We start from the raw sequence: 13,164 nt of genomic DNA on the forward strand, positions 1-13,164 counted from the left end.
AGGCCCAAACCTGATTTCGAACAGTCGAGGGTTTCCTTTGGGCTAGAGACTCAAATGCTCAAGTCGGACTCAGCTGGAGACATGATTACTCTTACGCTTGTACCAGTTGGGGTCTCCAAAATATTCCCAGTTGGTTTTTTTGTTTGTTGTTTGTTTTTGCAGCAGGCAAGGCAGCTAAGAGTTTCATTTTTATTAACAAGAAAGGCGAACTAGCTCACCCAAACTTTCCCCGTGATTTAAGCGACCAGATTGTCAATAATCCCATTTCCGTCGTTTCCTGGCAATGCAAACATTTGAAGTAAGGCCTGTGTCTAAGTCAGGCCTGTTGGGGAAATGCTCTGTAGCTAACCCAGGTGGACCACAGATAAGGGAAATACTATCCTGGCAGCTCCATGCTTTCCCTTCTGGCCAGAAATCTCAGTATTCCTGTTCTTCCGTAAGTTTTGCACCTTCACCAAGATACACACACATACAACATTCACTTGCTGGGGATGGCTGGTAAGACCAGGTCTGCACTACTTTGCCTGATTAGATGCTTATTACTTAGCCAGTGAGAACTCTGGTGGTGCATCTGGGACCTCCCTTGTTCTGTCATTCCCCCACACCCTAGAAGTAAAAACTGGATAGACTGTATGCAAATAACCTCCAGACACCAAGAGTCTTGGCCAGAGCCTGGCCTTCACCTGTCCTAGGAGTGCTGCTGAGAGGTCCAAGTGAAACAAAGCAGAAACAGTGTGCCTTCAACAAACAGGAGCTACGATACACTTAACAGCATAGACTGAGCCTGGGAGAGCCCTCACTCCTAGTGAAAAGTGGGGACGTGGGAGAGTGGTTCAATGGCTGCTTACAAAGGGCTTCAGTCCCAGCTGGCCTGGAAGGGCAAAGCTGCGCTTCCACCACATTACTATGATAAGCCAGAACTAATGCTAGGAAGGCAGAGATCCAATTCTTTCCCCAACCAGGCACCTGTACAACCTATACTCCACCCCACTTCCCCACCAGAGACTTCTCAAATCAGTACCAAGGGGCCAAGAGGAGAGCAGAGACTACAGAAACATTTGTTATTTCCGTTCACAGATACAGGGAAAGCCCCCTGGGAAGTAGCTTTTTCTAAAGTAACAGAGAAGGGAGTCATGTTTTATGGAGCCCAGATAGTGTCCATTTGTGCCCAAACACCCATAGTAAATCGGGCTAGACTTACAAGCTTGCCTTTCCCTCATTGACTTTGAGCTAAATTATTTGGACCTACAGATAAAAATGTCACCTCAACCCTACCTTATCTAAAAAAAGCATAGAAACAGACAAGAAATGAATCAAGGGATCACAAATCCCAACTTCTCCACAACGAAAACGTATCAAGGCCAAGGCATCTATACAACAGTTCTTATGTGTGTGGGAAGCATGGCTACTTTCAGCTGTGATCCTCACTAAGTAACTGCAAGCCCATGTGTGCCACTGTACCAGGGCTAAAATGGGGAGTGAAATTCAACCGCATCTGAAAATTCATGAGGAATTCAAAACCCTCAAGAGAAGTGACCAGTCACAATTTGGTTTAGTTCTCAATTGCTCCCTCTCCCAACCCACAGCAAACTGGGACTGTTCGGTGCAGTTTCCGAGTAAGCTGGGCCAGGTACTCTGTGAGAACCTTATGAGCCAGGATCCATGTGCTCAGGGTCCCTTTATGGACAAACACGGTCATTGAAGCATTTCTAGTCTTAGGATCAGTTTGGTCCTTGAGACCTAAGGTAGAGGCTTGTTTAGAGAGTCTATTTCCCCACCTTCCAAGGATACTGAAATGAGCCTTTATAAAAATAAAATGGCGAAACTCAAAACCTTACTTTCTGTTTAATTCGTTTTGCCAAACAAACACAGTGAAAACTTTAGTCTGACTAATTGTACAGAAAATAGAATTTGTAACCAGTAGCAAACATAACAGGATAAACCTAAGTCCCTGGCAAGCTGGATCATCAGCAGGTCACCTAGATCCCCTTGTAGATGGCCTCCTGGGGAGGGAGGGAGGTCCTTATAGGCAGAGGCACAGATCTGCCAGTCCCCATCAGAATCACAGGCTGCACCTGGGAAGGAAAAGCACTAAAAGGAGAACTGATGTTACTTGGATCTCTTATCACTACACACGGAAGAGTTGTCTCAATGCTGGCCAACCTCAAGGAGTTGTCTTCCCAAACCCATAGTCTTGGGCATCCGATCTGCATCCTGAGTGGGTAATTTTCAAGGTCAGTGGTTCTGAAGCCTCTGCTTAAGCAGAACCTGCAACATAAACTGGAGGTGAGATGGGGAGTGGGGGACAAAGTCATAATTGCTGGTGTCACCTGTGCAGAGTCTGAGGTCCCAGACTTCAGGACCTTGCTTCAGGAGAAAACAAGAGAGGGTGCCAGGTCACCAGCAAGAGAGTCCAGCTGCCCTAAGCTTCAGTACTGTCAACCAGTGCCCCAGGAATACAGGGGAGTTCAACAGTAGCGGCCTAAGGTCCCTGTAGGCTGAGAGGGGTCCAGGAGTCCAGCAAGCCGAAGGGGGACGGACCCATTCACATTCCGTGCTTCTTTCGGATGACAGCCATGGCAAGCAGCCGATCCTTCTCACGGAGTTCTTCTCGTAGCTTGGCCTCGGTGAGACGCAGGTGGCGGATGCTGCCTTTCATCTCCTTCATCTTCACCTCCATCAGCGCCAGGATGTCCCGCTGCTCATTAAGCTTGCGCAGGAGCTCCTCCTCCGTGGTGCCTGACGACAAGGAGTACGAGTGGTCGGAGCCAGTATCAGGGAAGCCCTCTTCCCCCACCACCACCAGCTGGGGGCCCATAGGGCACTCTGCGGCCTCCAGCCCTGCCGTAGCAGCCTCTAGCTCCGACGCGGCGGCTGCGGCAGCTGCGCCCTCTGCAGCGGCGAACTCTACTTGCACGGTCAGGTCGATGGGTTTTACGTCTTCGCCGGTGGGAGTGGTGGGCGCTGGGGGAACAGACCCTGGAGCCTGGCTGCTGTCTACAGCGGCCTGAAGGGTGAGGAGCACAGCAGCAGAGGCAGACACCAGGTTCGGCTGCAGCTGGGAGGCCTGGGCAGTGGAGGCTGAGGGCGACGCCTGCTGCTGCTGCTGCTGCTGCTGCTGTTGTTGTTGCTGCTGCTGCTGCTGCTGTTGTTGTTGCTGTTGCTGCCTGCGGCGAGCGGCTGCAGCCCCCGCGGGTCTGCGCGCTACTTTGCGCTCGTTGACGCCGCGGAGCGGGAAGATGGTGGGGACGCGCACAGTGTAGGTCTTGCGGCCGCCCTGGAAGTGGACGCTGCAGAGTCGGTGGCCCGTGGTGGGCTGGAAGGTGGAGAAGCACCCACTGACGCCAGCGCGGGACACGTTCTTGAGCCACAGACGCCGCAGTTCAGCGTCCTTGGGAAACGTGTAGAAGTGCAGTGCCTTGTCCCGGTGCGAGTTGTTGTAGCAGCCCGGCACGCAACACGTAAAGCCTGGCATGGCTGCGCCGCGCGGCCCGGCTCGGCCCGGCCCACCGGCCTCCTGAGCCCTTCGACGGCCCGGTCAGTCTGCCGCCGCCCGCCCCTCGACGGGCGGCGCCGCGCAGGGCCTTAGGCAGCGTCCCACTACTGCCGCCCGGCGCGGCCGGCCTGGCCTGGCGCCCCGTGCCCAGAATACGCTTCCCGCCGGCCCGCGCTGCGCCGGCCGCCCGCCTGCGTTCCGGAGTCGGCCCCGGGGACGCCGCGAAGGACCGCCTGGGAAGGAGGACTACGCCCCCCACAATGCACCGCGCCAGAAGATGCTCACTTCCGGAGCGGGGGCGTGATCATTCCGGCCGCTTTCCAGGGCACCGTGACGGCCCACGCAGAACAGATTCTTACCACCCGGCTTATCCCCGGCCGACTATAGAGGCGTATTCAGTTGGAACGCTGTCGCCTGGACCGCCCTTCACAAGGACCCAGAATCCTGATGGGGGGAGGGAGGTCGGGTGGTGCGCGCCTCTGTAGTGCGCAAGCGCCTTGGGAGTTTGCTTACGGAAACTACAACTTCCGCAATGCCGTGCGCTGAGCTCGGCGACTGCGGCCTGGAGCGCCGCCTAAGGGAGAAGTTGGGTTAGGGGAGACTAGGATTTGGGTGAGGTTGTGTGTCCGCCGGAAGCGCTTCCCCAATCCTCGGGGCTGTGAATTGATGGCGGAGATTGGGTGGGGGGCCTGAGCTTCAGTACCCAGAAAGACCTCAGGAGCCCCTTTCTCTGCGTTGAGGACTCTTCTAATTCAGCTGCTGCTTGAGTTGACTCACATACTCACTCAAACACAGTCCACTGTGTGGAGGGTACAGTGCACTGAGTTGGGATCTTTGCTGAAGGAAGGAGCTCAACCAACCAGGCCTGACTACATAGAAGGATGAGGGTCCGACTTGTGGACAATAGATGTGAATGCACCCGAATGGATGTCTAATCACAGAAATAAGTGCTACAAACTAATGAACAGGACATAGGAGAAAATGGGAAGCGGAAGCCAAGGAAGAAAAAATGGTGAAAAGCTTGAGGGGGGAGTAGCTGGCCCTGAGGAAATAACTAGGCCCGGCCGCCCAAAAAAGCCTGGAAGAGGACTGGCGGGGTAGCTGAAGCGCTGAACGATACCAAACTGGGCTAAGTTAAAAGATTTGGGATTTAATTCTGCAGATGACTGGGAGCTGTTGAAGAACCAGAGGATGGACAGAATTTGTATTGTAATAAGATACCTCTCCAGCCCACCACTTGTATGGAGAAAATGTTCTAAAGGGCAAGAGAGGCTGTGGAAAATGAAGGGGAAAGGCCAGGCAGTTGTTCTGGGGATTTACCTGCAAGCTAGTCCTCCTTTGCTGAGTTCCCCCTTTCTCCTACTTCTTGCCTTTCTTCACCCTTTCTCCAGACTCTCCCTTCTCATTTTTTTCCCTCCTGACTACAGACCATGGTAATGAAATTGAAGCCTAGTGTATACTATTTCTACTTATTGACATAAAAACAAAAAAGACTGGCAATTTATTTTAAAATTTTTAAAAGATTTTATTTATTTGACAGAGAGAGATCACAAGTAGGCAGAGAGGCAGGCAGAGGGAGAGGAAGAAGCAGGCTTCCCACTGAGCAGAGAGCCCGATGCAGGGCTCGATTCCAGGACCCTGGGATTGATGAAGTTCTAGAATATAGGTGAGGTTTGGTGGGGTGAGGTCCAGAGCCGATGACAAAGAAAGAATTCTTGAGACATCTGTGGTGCAAAATGGTGGTTTATTAAAGCACAGGGACAGGACCCTTGGGCAGGAAGAGCTGCTAAAGACCGGCAATTTAAAAGCTGGTGAAAGAAAAAAAATACAACACCCCAAGTTAACTTATTTTTTTTTAAGTGCTTTATTATAAAAGAAACCCAAACTTAAAATGTTTTGGAAAAGTACAGGACAATGGGAAGTGAATTATTTGGTCCCTACATCCAAACATCACCATTGCGTTTTCTGTTTACAATCAGTGTGCTCTGTGGTTATTGGCATGGGCTTCACAGACACGTAAGAAGAAGACATCCCACTGCTCTTGGCCTATGCAGCTGAGGTCCAGAGCTTGAACCCCTTCAAACTTAGGAATGCAGTCCATGGTGGAAAATGTGCATTCATTTGGGTAAATATACAACAATAAAAACATGATTACACACTTTGTTATATGATTAAATGTTTATAAAATGTGTGTAGCAGAGACAAAATTAAGCAAAAGATCATTGTTATCTGTTATTTTGTATTTTCATCATCCTACTATTACCGGTAGAGTTCTGTTCCTACCTGTCTCAAAACCTACCTTACTCAAAAAATATTAATGAGAGGTCAAATTTATATCATTTCTTCATGTACAGACAGTGAAGATTATGCTCAGTAAAATTCTACCTCCAGGGCACCTGGGTGGCTCAGTCGGTTAAGCATTTGCCTTTGGGTCAGATCATGATCCCAGGGTCCCTGGATTGAGTGCCCTATCAGGGTCTCTGCTCAGTGTGGAGTCTGCTTCTCCCTCTACCCTTCACCTAGCTCGTGCTCTTTCTCTCAAGTAAATAAAATCTTTAAAAAAAATTCTACCTTCCAGTATATAAAATCACCTCTAATCTACACTTAATCCTTTACACTTATAACATCTAAAATACAGAGCTTTCTCTTCACCCTGAAGGCCCTGCCCACCCTCGATCTTGTCACCTCTGGAGAAAGGGTAGAACCTTGTCACATGCCTCCCTGTTTCAAATCTTGTCTTCTCAACAAAATCTGTTGTTCATATGGATAGACATATATATACACATAATATATATATGTGATATGCTATATATATATATATATACACGTGTGTGTGTGTAGATATATATATACACATATAATATGCCATATATATGATTACTCTCCTTAAATCCCTCCAATGGCCTATCGCATTTTGAATAATGTCCAAGCTCCTTTCCAGAGCCTGTGAGACACCACATGGTCTGGTCCTTGCTAGTCTCTCATTCCTCCCTCCCTCACTTCATGCACCCAGTATTTTTTTTTTTTTAACAAGTAGCAAATATAAAATGTAATCCGTTATGTAAAACACATAGGCACCTGATCTAGGAGCAAAAGGATAACTCCATGGGAGACTCAGAACTCAAGTTCTAATTAAGTTTCCATGAAAATTTTTAAAAAGATGGGGAAGCTGTCTTGGTGAAAATATGGTAAGAGTCTTTAGTGTTACCATAAGTTTTGAGAGCCAAAATTCATCTCCAAATTGCACGTGTTTGGAGATCATAACATTTCTGCTGGATCAAAAGTAGCACACTAGTCTTTGGCCTACAGACTGATCTCTTCCAAGGCAGAGTGGTGTTCACAAATGCAAATCTGACCAGATCACATAGAGGATAAAATTATTTTTTCCTGGTCTAGGTGTCCCGCCTCAACTCCAGAGGGAGCTAGGAATAAGACATTCTAATACTAATAATGACTGCTACTTACTGAGGATGGAGCTTACTATATATCATACATTGAGTTAAACATCATATCACTGAGGGGCTCCTGTCTGGCTCAGTCTGTAGTGCAGAGGACTCTTGATCTCGGGGCGGTGAGTTCCAGTCCCACCTTGGGTGTAGAGATTACTTAAGTAAGTAAACACTTAAAAATATATATTTCATTTAAGTACTACAACCCCCTTATAAGGTGCGTATCATCCTCAACTTACAGATGAAGAAACCAAGGCTTCGACGGGTTGCACACGTTTGTCCAGGTGCACTCCCAAGTAAAAGTGCCTCCAAGACCAGGTTACAACCATCGCTACACATTCCTCCAGCCTCGGAGCAGTAGGGTTAGAACTGCAACTCCCGTGAGGCCGTGCGGCAGCCTCGCGAGAATTGGCTTAAATGCTGCGGCGGGAAGGCGGCGGCCTCGTCTACCTCAGCGGTTGGGAGGCGGATGGCTGAGGCGATGGCGGATAGCTACAACCACGACAGCGAGCCTACGACGCGCACGCTCTTGCGGCGTGTGCTGGATACTGCGGATACGCGCACCCCGCGGCGACGCCGGAGTGCTAGAGTTGGGTATGGCGGGAGCTGCCCGAGCGTGTGAGCAGCCATAGGGTTAGGGGGTTAGACCTCAGCAGGATCCAGGGCAGACCCTGTTTGGAGAGGGAAACTGAGTCTCGGGGAACCTCAGGGCCCAGGGTTCTGAGAACTGGGTCCACCGTTTACCGGGTTCGGGTCAGCTGTTTGTGTCCCCACCCGCGAGACTCGAGGCTACCAGTTCTCAGGACTACAGAGCTCAACTCTGCTCTCGTCTTTGGGTATTTGCTTCTAGGCGCTCAGAATCTGGCCGGTTGTCCATTTCTCTGGGCAACACCTTCCCAGGCATCTTCCCTTCCTCTATGGTCCCCACCGCTCCCTGCACATTCAGTTCCCTTTCCCTGTAGCTCCCAGCTGGAAGATGGGAAAGGAGGTAGAGAGCACAGCCTGGGCAGAATTCTGGAGGCAGGAAGTAGAAAGATGCTTTGCTAGAGAGCAGGGAATTTGGCCTGACCTCCTGGTAGTATCAGTGGATGAGGGCTGTGGTGAGCTCTTGGTGCAGAGGGTGTGGAAATTGGTATCTGCCAGACTGGGACAGTGCAGTTCTATTATAGGCCCCCGGAGCGGCTATTCACTGTAGGTTTTAGACCTGTAAGTGATAAGGTGGGAGTTGTGCCTTGGGAATCTGAGAGGGACTGGAATGAAGACTAGGGCTGGAGTGACCAATGTAGAGGTTGCCGTGAAACCCTGGCAAGTACTTAAAAGGTTTCAAAATATTGAAATATCCTTCTTGGCTTGTTATTTTAATGCCAGGAATGAATACTCTTCTAACTCCTCTTGTTACTTCTAACAGAGTCAGTTCTGTAAAGCTTTCTCAGCCCCTCCCTCTGGCTGGATCATTATAGTCCTTCTTTCTTCCCATATCTGTTAGGTTCCCTTCATCCAAAGAGCTGTTGACACAGAGCTTGGAACAGAGGCTGTGGGAAGGGCAAGTGGTTTCTGGGTCCCTGGCCTTGAGGGAAAAGGGCTTCAGGCCAAAATCCCTGATGAAAGCACATCTCTGCATCCCCTACTTCCCTCTCCCTACCTAATTCTTAGAGCTATTGGTCTTTACACAGTGCCCAGAAAGCTCTACTTGAAACACCTTCCTCCAGGAGGCTGAGCACCCCAACAAAGATGAATGTGAGGCGAGGTTCCCACAGAGCTAGGGTAAGTGCCCAGCCCACTGACCACTACAGGGCTCTTGCTGTCCTCAGGGGGCTTGAGGGAATCTCAAGGCAAAGAAACAGGCTGACTCCTTGGTGCTTTTACCCAGTCTATTGGCAGATTGGCCCATGTTCATACTGGTGGGAACTTGGAGGAACAGACACCCCGGACTCTGCTGAAAAACATCATTCTAACTGGTGAGTGAACACTAACTTGCTGATCAGGGTTAAACACCAGTCCCTTGGTACCCCTCACTCAGGGCAGCCTGCCCTGCCAACTCTACCCTTTGCTTGCTGTCTTTGCAGCCCCAGAATCTTCCATCATGATGCCAAAGTCTGTGGTGAAGCCAGTGCCGACACCGCAAGCAGTCCGGTCCTCTAGACAGGAAAGCAGTCGGGGCAGGTGCACAGTGAATTCTTCCCTTGCACTGGGCTGTTGGGCAGCTCTGATAAGGGAGTCTCTTGAGGGCCCCAGAAGCCAGTGTTGGGCTTCCTGGCCTGTCTGAGATAAGTTCCATCCTTGTAGCCTGGAGCTGCAACTTCCTGAGCTTGAGCCCCCCACAACCCTGGCTCTAGGTCTTCTGGCTCCTGGCAGGAGGAAGCAGAGGCTGAGATTGTCAGTGTTTCAGCAAGAAATGGACCAGGGACTGCCTCTCTCCCAAGGTAAGACCCTGAACACCACATTTGGCCACCCTCTTTGCCCTCTAGAGGGGCTGATGAGGTCTGAGAGGGCTTTCGTGAGCCTGGTAACTTACCATGTTTCTTTTTAAATTCTCTAGCAGAGCCTCATGGGAATGCCAGTGCCTCCTCCCTCACCAGGTGCTGTTGCCTATCCTGGGGTTGGTGGAAAGGCTAGGAGAGGGAGGTATTGATTGAGATGGAATCTGGCCATACCGATCCCCGCAAGTTTTAGCTTCACAGCATCATGGCTATGTTCTAAGAGATGAGAGCCCCAGGGCAGATGGGGGAATTCTCTTGAAAACTGGGCCTTAGATACCTGACTTTCCTTTGTGCCTCCTCCCTCCCACCAGCTCCCTCAGTTTGACCTTTGCCACGCCTCTCCAGCCACAGTCAGTACAGAGGCCTGGTTTGGCTCGCAGACCTCCTACCCGCCGAGCTGTAGATGTGGATGCATTTTTGCAGGATCTGCGAGATACTTCTTTGGCCTTGGCTTCTCCAGGTAAGGCTGAGATTTCCCTCTCCCACCCCCCAAAGGAGGTTCTGCTGAGTCCAGGATTACTCCTCTCTCTGTCAGGTCAAGGACAGTGAGCAAGCTTGCTAGTAGATCTATGAGGAGTTTCTGCTTTCTTTCTCCAAGGTCCATGTTTTACTGGGGTCTCACTCTTGGTCCCAGTATCTTCTAGGATCCCATATTCCTGAGAAGCTACAGGACTGAGGGTAGGAAAGGTGTGATGTGGTGGCTGGAGCTTCTTGGGAGATAGATAACGGTCAGGTTTCGGGAGCAGCTGGCCAGTAAGGACTAACCAGGCAGCCTGATTCCAGGAAACAAGTCAAGTTCACTAGATTAAAGATTAAGAGGAGGGTTCTTAGCAGAGTGAGAAGTGTAGAGGCACAGGTGAGCAGTTTTGGTGAGACAAGCTGTGGAGGGTGGGAATGCCAGGCTAAGAAGCAGGAAGGTAAGCAAAGAGAGCTGTGGAAGGAGGGTAAGTCTTAGAGTACTAGGTAGTTTTTATTCTGAAGGCCACCTGGGACAGACTTATGGGGTCCACTGCCCAGGCCCTGGTGACTGGTTAGCAGCAGATGGGTCTGGAAAACAGGGTGTCAACTGGCCTTTCATTTCCAGGTGACAGCCTCAGAACCCCTGTTGCCACCCTGCCAACGGATACCGTGTTGGAGGACACTCAGCCCTTCTCTCAGCCCTTGGTTGGCCATTCACCCAGTGTGTACCACTCCCTGCCCTTTTTCTCTCACACTGAGGCTGAAAATGCTGAGAGGGCTGTCAGTCGTAGGACACAGAGCAGTGGGTCTAGGCTGCAGAACCACAGTGAGTATGTGGGGCACGTGGCCCAGAGCTAAGCCTTGGATGAAAACTGGCACTGGTGCTTTTCCCTCCTCAGCCCTGTATGTGTGCCCTGCAGAGTCCCCTGGGTATCGGTTCCTCTTACATGTCAGAGCAGAGTTGGTTTTGGACCAAGATACTCCAAACAAGTACCCTGGGTCTGCTTCTGGACATTTCTCCTCAGTGAGCTAGACTGGGTTTATTACACTACCTTTATTCTTCTCAGAGCTATAGCCTTGGGCTACTGCTTCTCGAACCTATATTCTCTCCCTTGATTCAGATCCTGGAAAACCAGCCCAACTTCTGGCAGGAAAGGCAAAGAAAGTTGATGTCCCTGCTGTGAGTTTCCCAAACAACAGCAGTGCTATCTCTGGAGAAGACGGAGTAGAACCCTTACAGGATGGAGTTGGCGAGGAGGCAGAGGAAAGGATGGAGGAGAGTTTGAGTGTGAGTGAAGTGATGGGCTCAACAGGAACACAAGGATGTGTCAGGACAGAAAAGTCTAAGGGACATGGAGAAATGACAGAAGCTCTTGAGGCCAAGGAGCCAGAAGGATCTTCAGAAGATGAGGACATCTCTGGCAGGACAGGTAAAGAGCCCAATGAAGGCACAAGGGAGTAAATGGTTGACTGTGTTCAGGTTAGCTGTGTTCAGTCTCTAATCTGAGGAGTTGTACCCCTACGTTTTGCTTCTGGGCACAAGTGGTCCTGGGCCAGGGAAACTCTGAGGGGCCCATTGTTTGACTGACCAGAGCTAGATGGGGCTCTTGAGGAACAGGAGAAGGAACCTGTGGGCCTTAACAGAGGGGTGAGATAGTCAAGCCTGAGCCCCCTCTAATCCTGCACTTTCTCTACAGCAAGTCCAGAGTTGGCCTCCAGCACCACTGAGTTTCTTCAGGCCAGGCGACCTCAGTTTCTTGAGCCAGCCCCACCGCCTAGCACTACAGTGTAAGATCCCATGACCTTGTACTGCATGGACCTCTTGGGAAGGGGGCAGGCTTCTGAGCTTGGCACTGAGCACCAAAGAGTTATCCCCCTTCCCGTTGGTATGCAGATGATCACTCAAGAGAGCACCCTGAGGTGGGCTGGTGGGGTTCACTGAGTACATGTGTCATCCTAGTGCATGCTTCCAGGTTCTTAGAGGAACCTGGGTAGGGAAGTGCCTAAGTCAGTATATAGTCAGAAGGCTTCCTGGGGGATGATTAGCAGAATCGGATAGGCAGCAACAGGCTGAGGGGAAAGAATGTCCATGCAGAGGCCTGAGGGTCAAAGGCCTGAGCAAGTACTAGCTTATACAATGAGTCTAGATTGGGACTCTGGGTCCAGACTGGAGGATCAGGGCCACAGGGAAAGACCAGGCCTCTGTGTGGCTCTCGGTCCCCACTGCCCCCCAGCAGATAGTTAGAGCTATTTGTCAGGTTAGCCAAGGAGCTCACGGGCCCTAGTCTTCGCAGGAGCCAATAAGACTTGTTTTTAAGGCGTGCCTGGGTGGCTCAGTGGGTTAAGCTTCTGCCTTTGGCTCAGGTCATGATCTGAGGGTCCTGGGATCAAGCTCTGCATCGGGCTCTCTGCTCAGTGGGGAGCCTGCTTCCCCCCTCTCTCTCCGCCTGCCTCTCTGCCTACTCGTGATCTCTCTCTCTGTCAAATAAATAAATTAAATCTTAAAAAAAAAAAAAAAAAAGACTTCTTTTTGATTAGGGGCCTCTTTGGGCAGCATTTTAGCTACCTATCCACCCTGCCCCCAGCTTATCTTCAGAGCCTCTGGAGCCTCCATCGACCAGGCATCCCCCCAGAGCCCGAACCCATGGCCCCAGGCCCCGTCAAGATCCCCACAAGACTGGATTGAGCCACTATGTGAAACTCTTTAGCTTCTATGCTAGGATGCCCATGGAGAAGAAGGCTCTTGAGATGGTGGAGAAGTGGTGAGTCCTGGACACTTGGGGTGGGGAGAGGAGCCCCTCAGATCATCAATATACTGTTGAGTCTTTTACCCCAACCCTTTTGGCAGCCTGGACAAGTATTTCCAGCATCTTTGTGATGACCTGGAGGTATTTTCTGCTCATGCTGGCCGTAAGACTGTGAGGACAGAGGACCTGGAACTGCTGATGCGACGGTAAGTGGGCAGAAGCAGGGAGGTGCTGAGCGTGGGAGTGCTGGCTCTGATTCTATCTCTATCCCCCTCTGCTACAGGCAGGGCCTGGTCAACGACCAGGTCTCCCTGCATGTGCTTGTGGAGCGGCACCTGCCCCTGGAGTACCGGCAGCTGCTCATCCCTTGTGCATTCAGTGGCAACTCTGTCTTCCCTGCCCAGTAGTGGCCAGGCCTCAACACCTGCCCAGTCCCCGCCTAGGGGACTGCTCCACCTATTCTTCCAGATCTCCCCCCAACCTCCCCTGCATCAATAAAGTGTCATAAACAGAATGTGCTGTGTTTTGGTATA

The 13,164-nt window shown here is 50.9% G+C and overlaps 2 protein-coding genes and 1 long non-coding RNA gene across 5 annotated transcripts; 1 reads left to right on the forward strand and 2 right to left on the reverse strand.

Annotated features, from left to right (window-relative positions):
- Positions 1 to 1,826: 1,826 nt before the first annotated feature.
- Positions 1,827 to 3,974, reverse strand: THAP11 (THAP domain containing 11). Its single transcript, XM_045986841.1, has one exon. The coding sequence runs from the start codon at positions 3,473 to 3,475 to the stop codon at positions 2,546 to 2,548; it is 930 nt and encodes a 309-aa protein (XP_045842797.1). The 5' UTR covers positions 3,476 to 3,974; the 3' UTR covers positions 1,827 to 2,545.
- A 1,223-nt stretch (positions 3,975 to 5,197) lies between these two features.
- Positions 5,198 to 7,276, reverse strand: LOC123930702. Its single transcript, XR_006816129.1, has 3 exons — positions 7,185 to 7,276; positions 6,962 to 7,084; positions 5,198 to 5,304 (listed from the first exon to the last, which is right to left on the reverse strand). It is a non-coding gene; the product is annotated as an uncharacterized LOC123930702 (long non-coding RNA).
- CENPT (centromere protein T) lies at positions 7,270 to 13,138 on the forward strand. Of its 3 annotated transcripts, none has more exons than XM_045986924.1 (13): positions 7,270 to 7,539; positions 8,619 to 8,709; positions 8,816 to 8,903; positions 9,012 to 9,108; positions 9,232 to 9,368; positions 9,485 to 9,524; positions 9,737 to 9,885; positions 10,510 to 10,710; positions 11,006 to 11,314; positions 11,582 to 11,672; positions 12,470 to 12,646; positions 12,733 to 12,837; positions 12,915 to 13,138. In XM_045986924.1, exons 1-13 carry the CDS (start codon positions 7,415 to 7,417, stop codon positions 13,036 to 13,038), a joined length of 1,734 nt encoding a protein of 577 aa, XP_045842880.1. In that variant the 5' UTR covers positions 7,270 to 7,414; the 3' UTR covers positions 13,039 to 13,138. The 3 variants fall into 3 exon arrangements, with proteins under 3 accessions (XP_045842880.1, XP_045842882.1, XP_045842881.1); XM_045986926.1 differs by having other exon boundaries at positions 10,510 to 10,605; XM_045986925.1 differs by having other exon boundaries at positions 9,488 to 9,524.
- The last annotated feature ends 26 nt before the right edge of the window (positions 13,139 to 13,164 follow it).

The sequence above is a fragment of the Meles meles genome, chromosome 19 (assembly GCF_922984935.1).
Source record: "Meles meles chromosome 19, mMelMel3.1 paternal haplotype, whole genome shotgun sequence".
Classification (NCBI taxonomy): Eukaryota; Metazoa; Chordata; class Mammalia; order Carnivora; family Mustelidae; genus Meles; species Meles meles.

Bases quoted from the DNA above. Each gene is read 5' to 3' on its own strand.
- CENPT (XM_045986924.1), top strand. From the start codon at position 7,415: ATGGCTGAGGCGATGGCGGATAGCTACAACCACGACAGCGAGCCTACG. The intron at 7,540-8,618 runs GTATGGCGGGAG...GTCTTTACACAG, and splicing joins CGCCGGAGTGCTAGAGTTGG to TGCCCAGAAAGCTCTACTTG. The intron at 9,109-9,231 runs GTGCACAGTGAA...CCATCCTTGTAG, and splicing joins CAGGAAAGCAGTCGGGGCAG to CCTGGAGCTGCAACTTCCTG.
- THAP11 (XM_045986841.1), bottom strand. From the start codon at position 3,475: ATGCCAGGCTTTACGTGTTGCGTGCCGGGCTGCTACAACAACTCGCAC.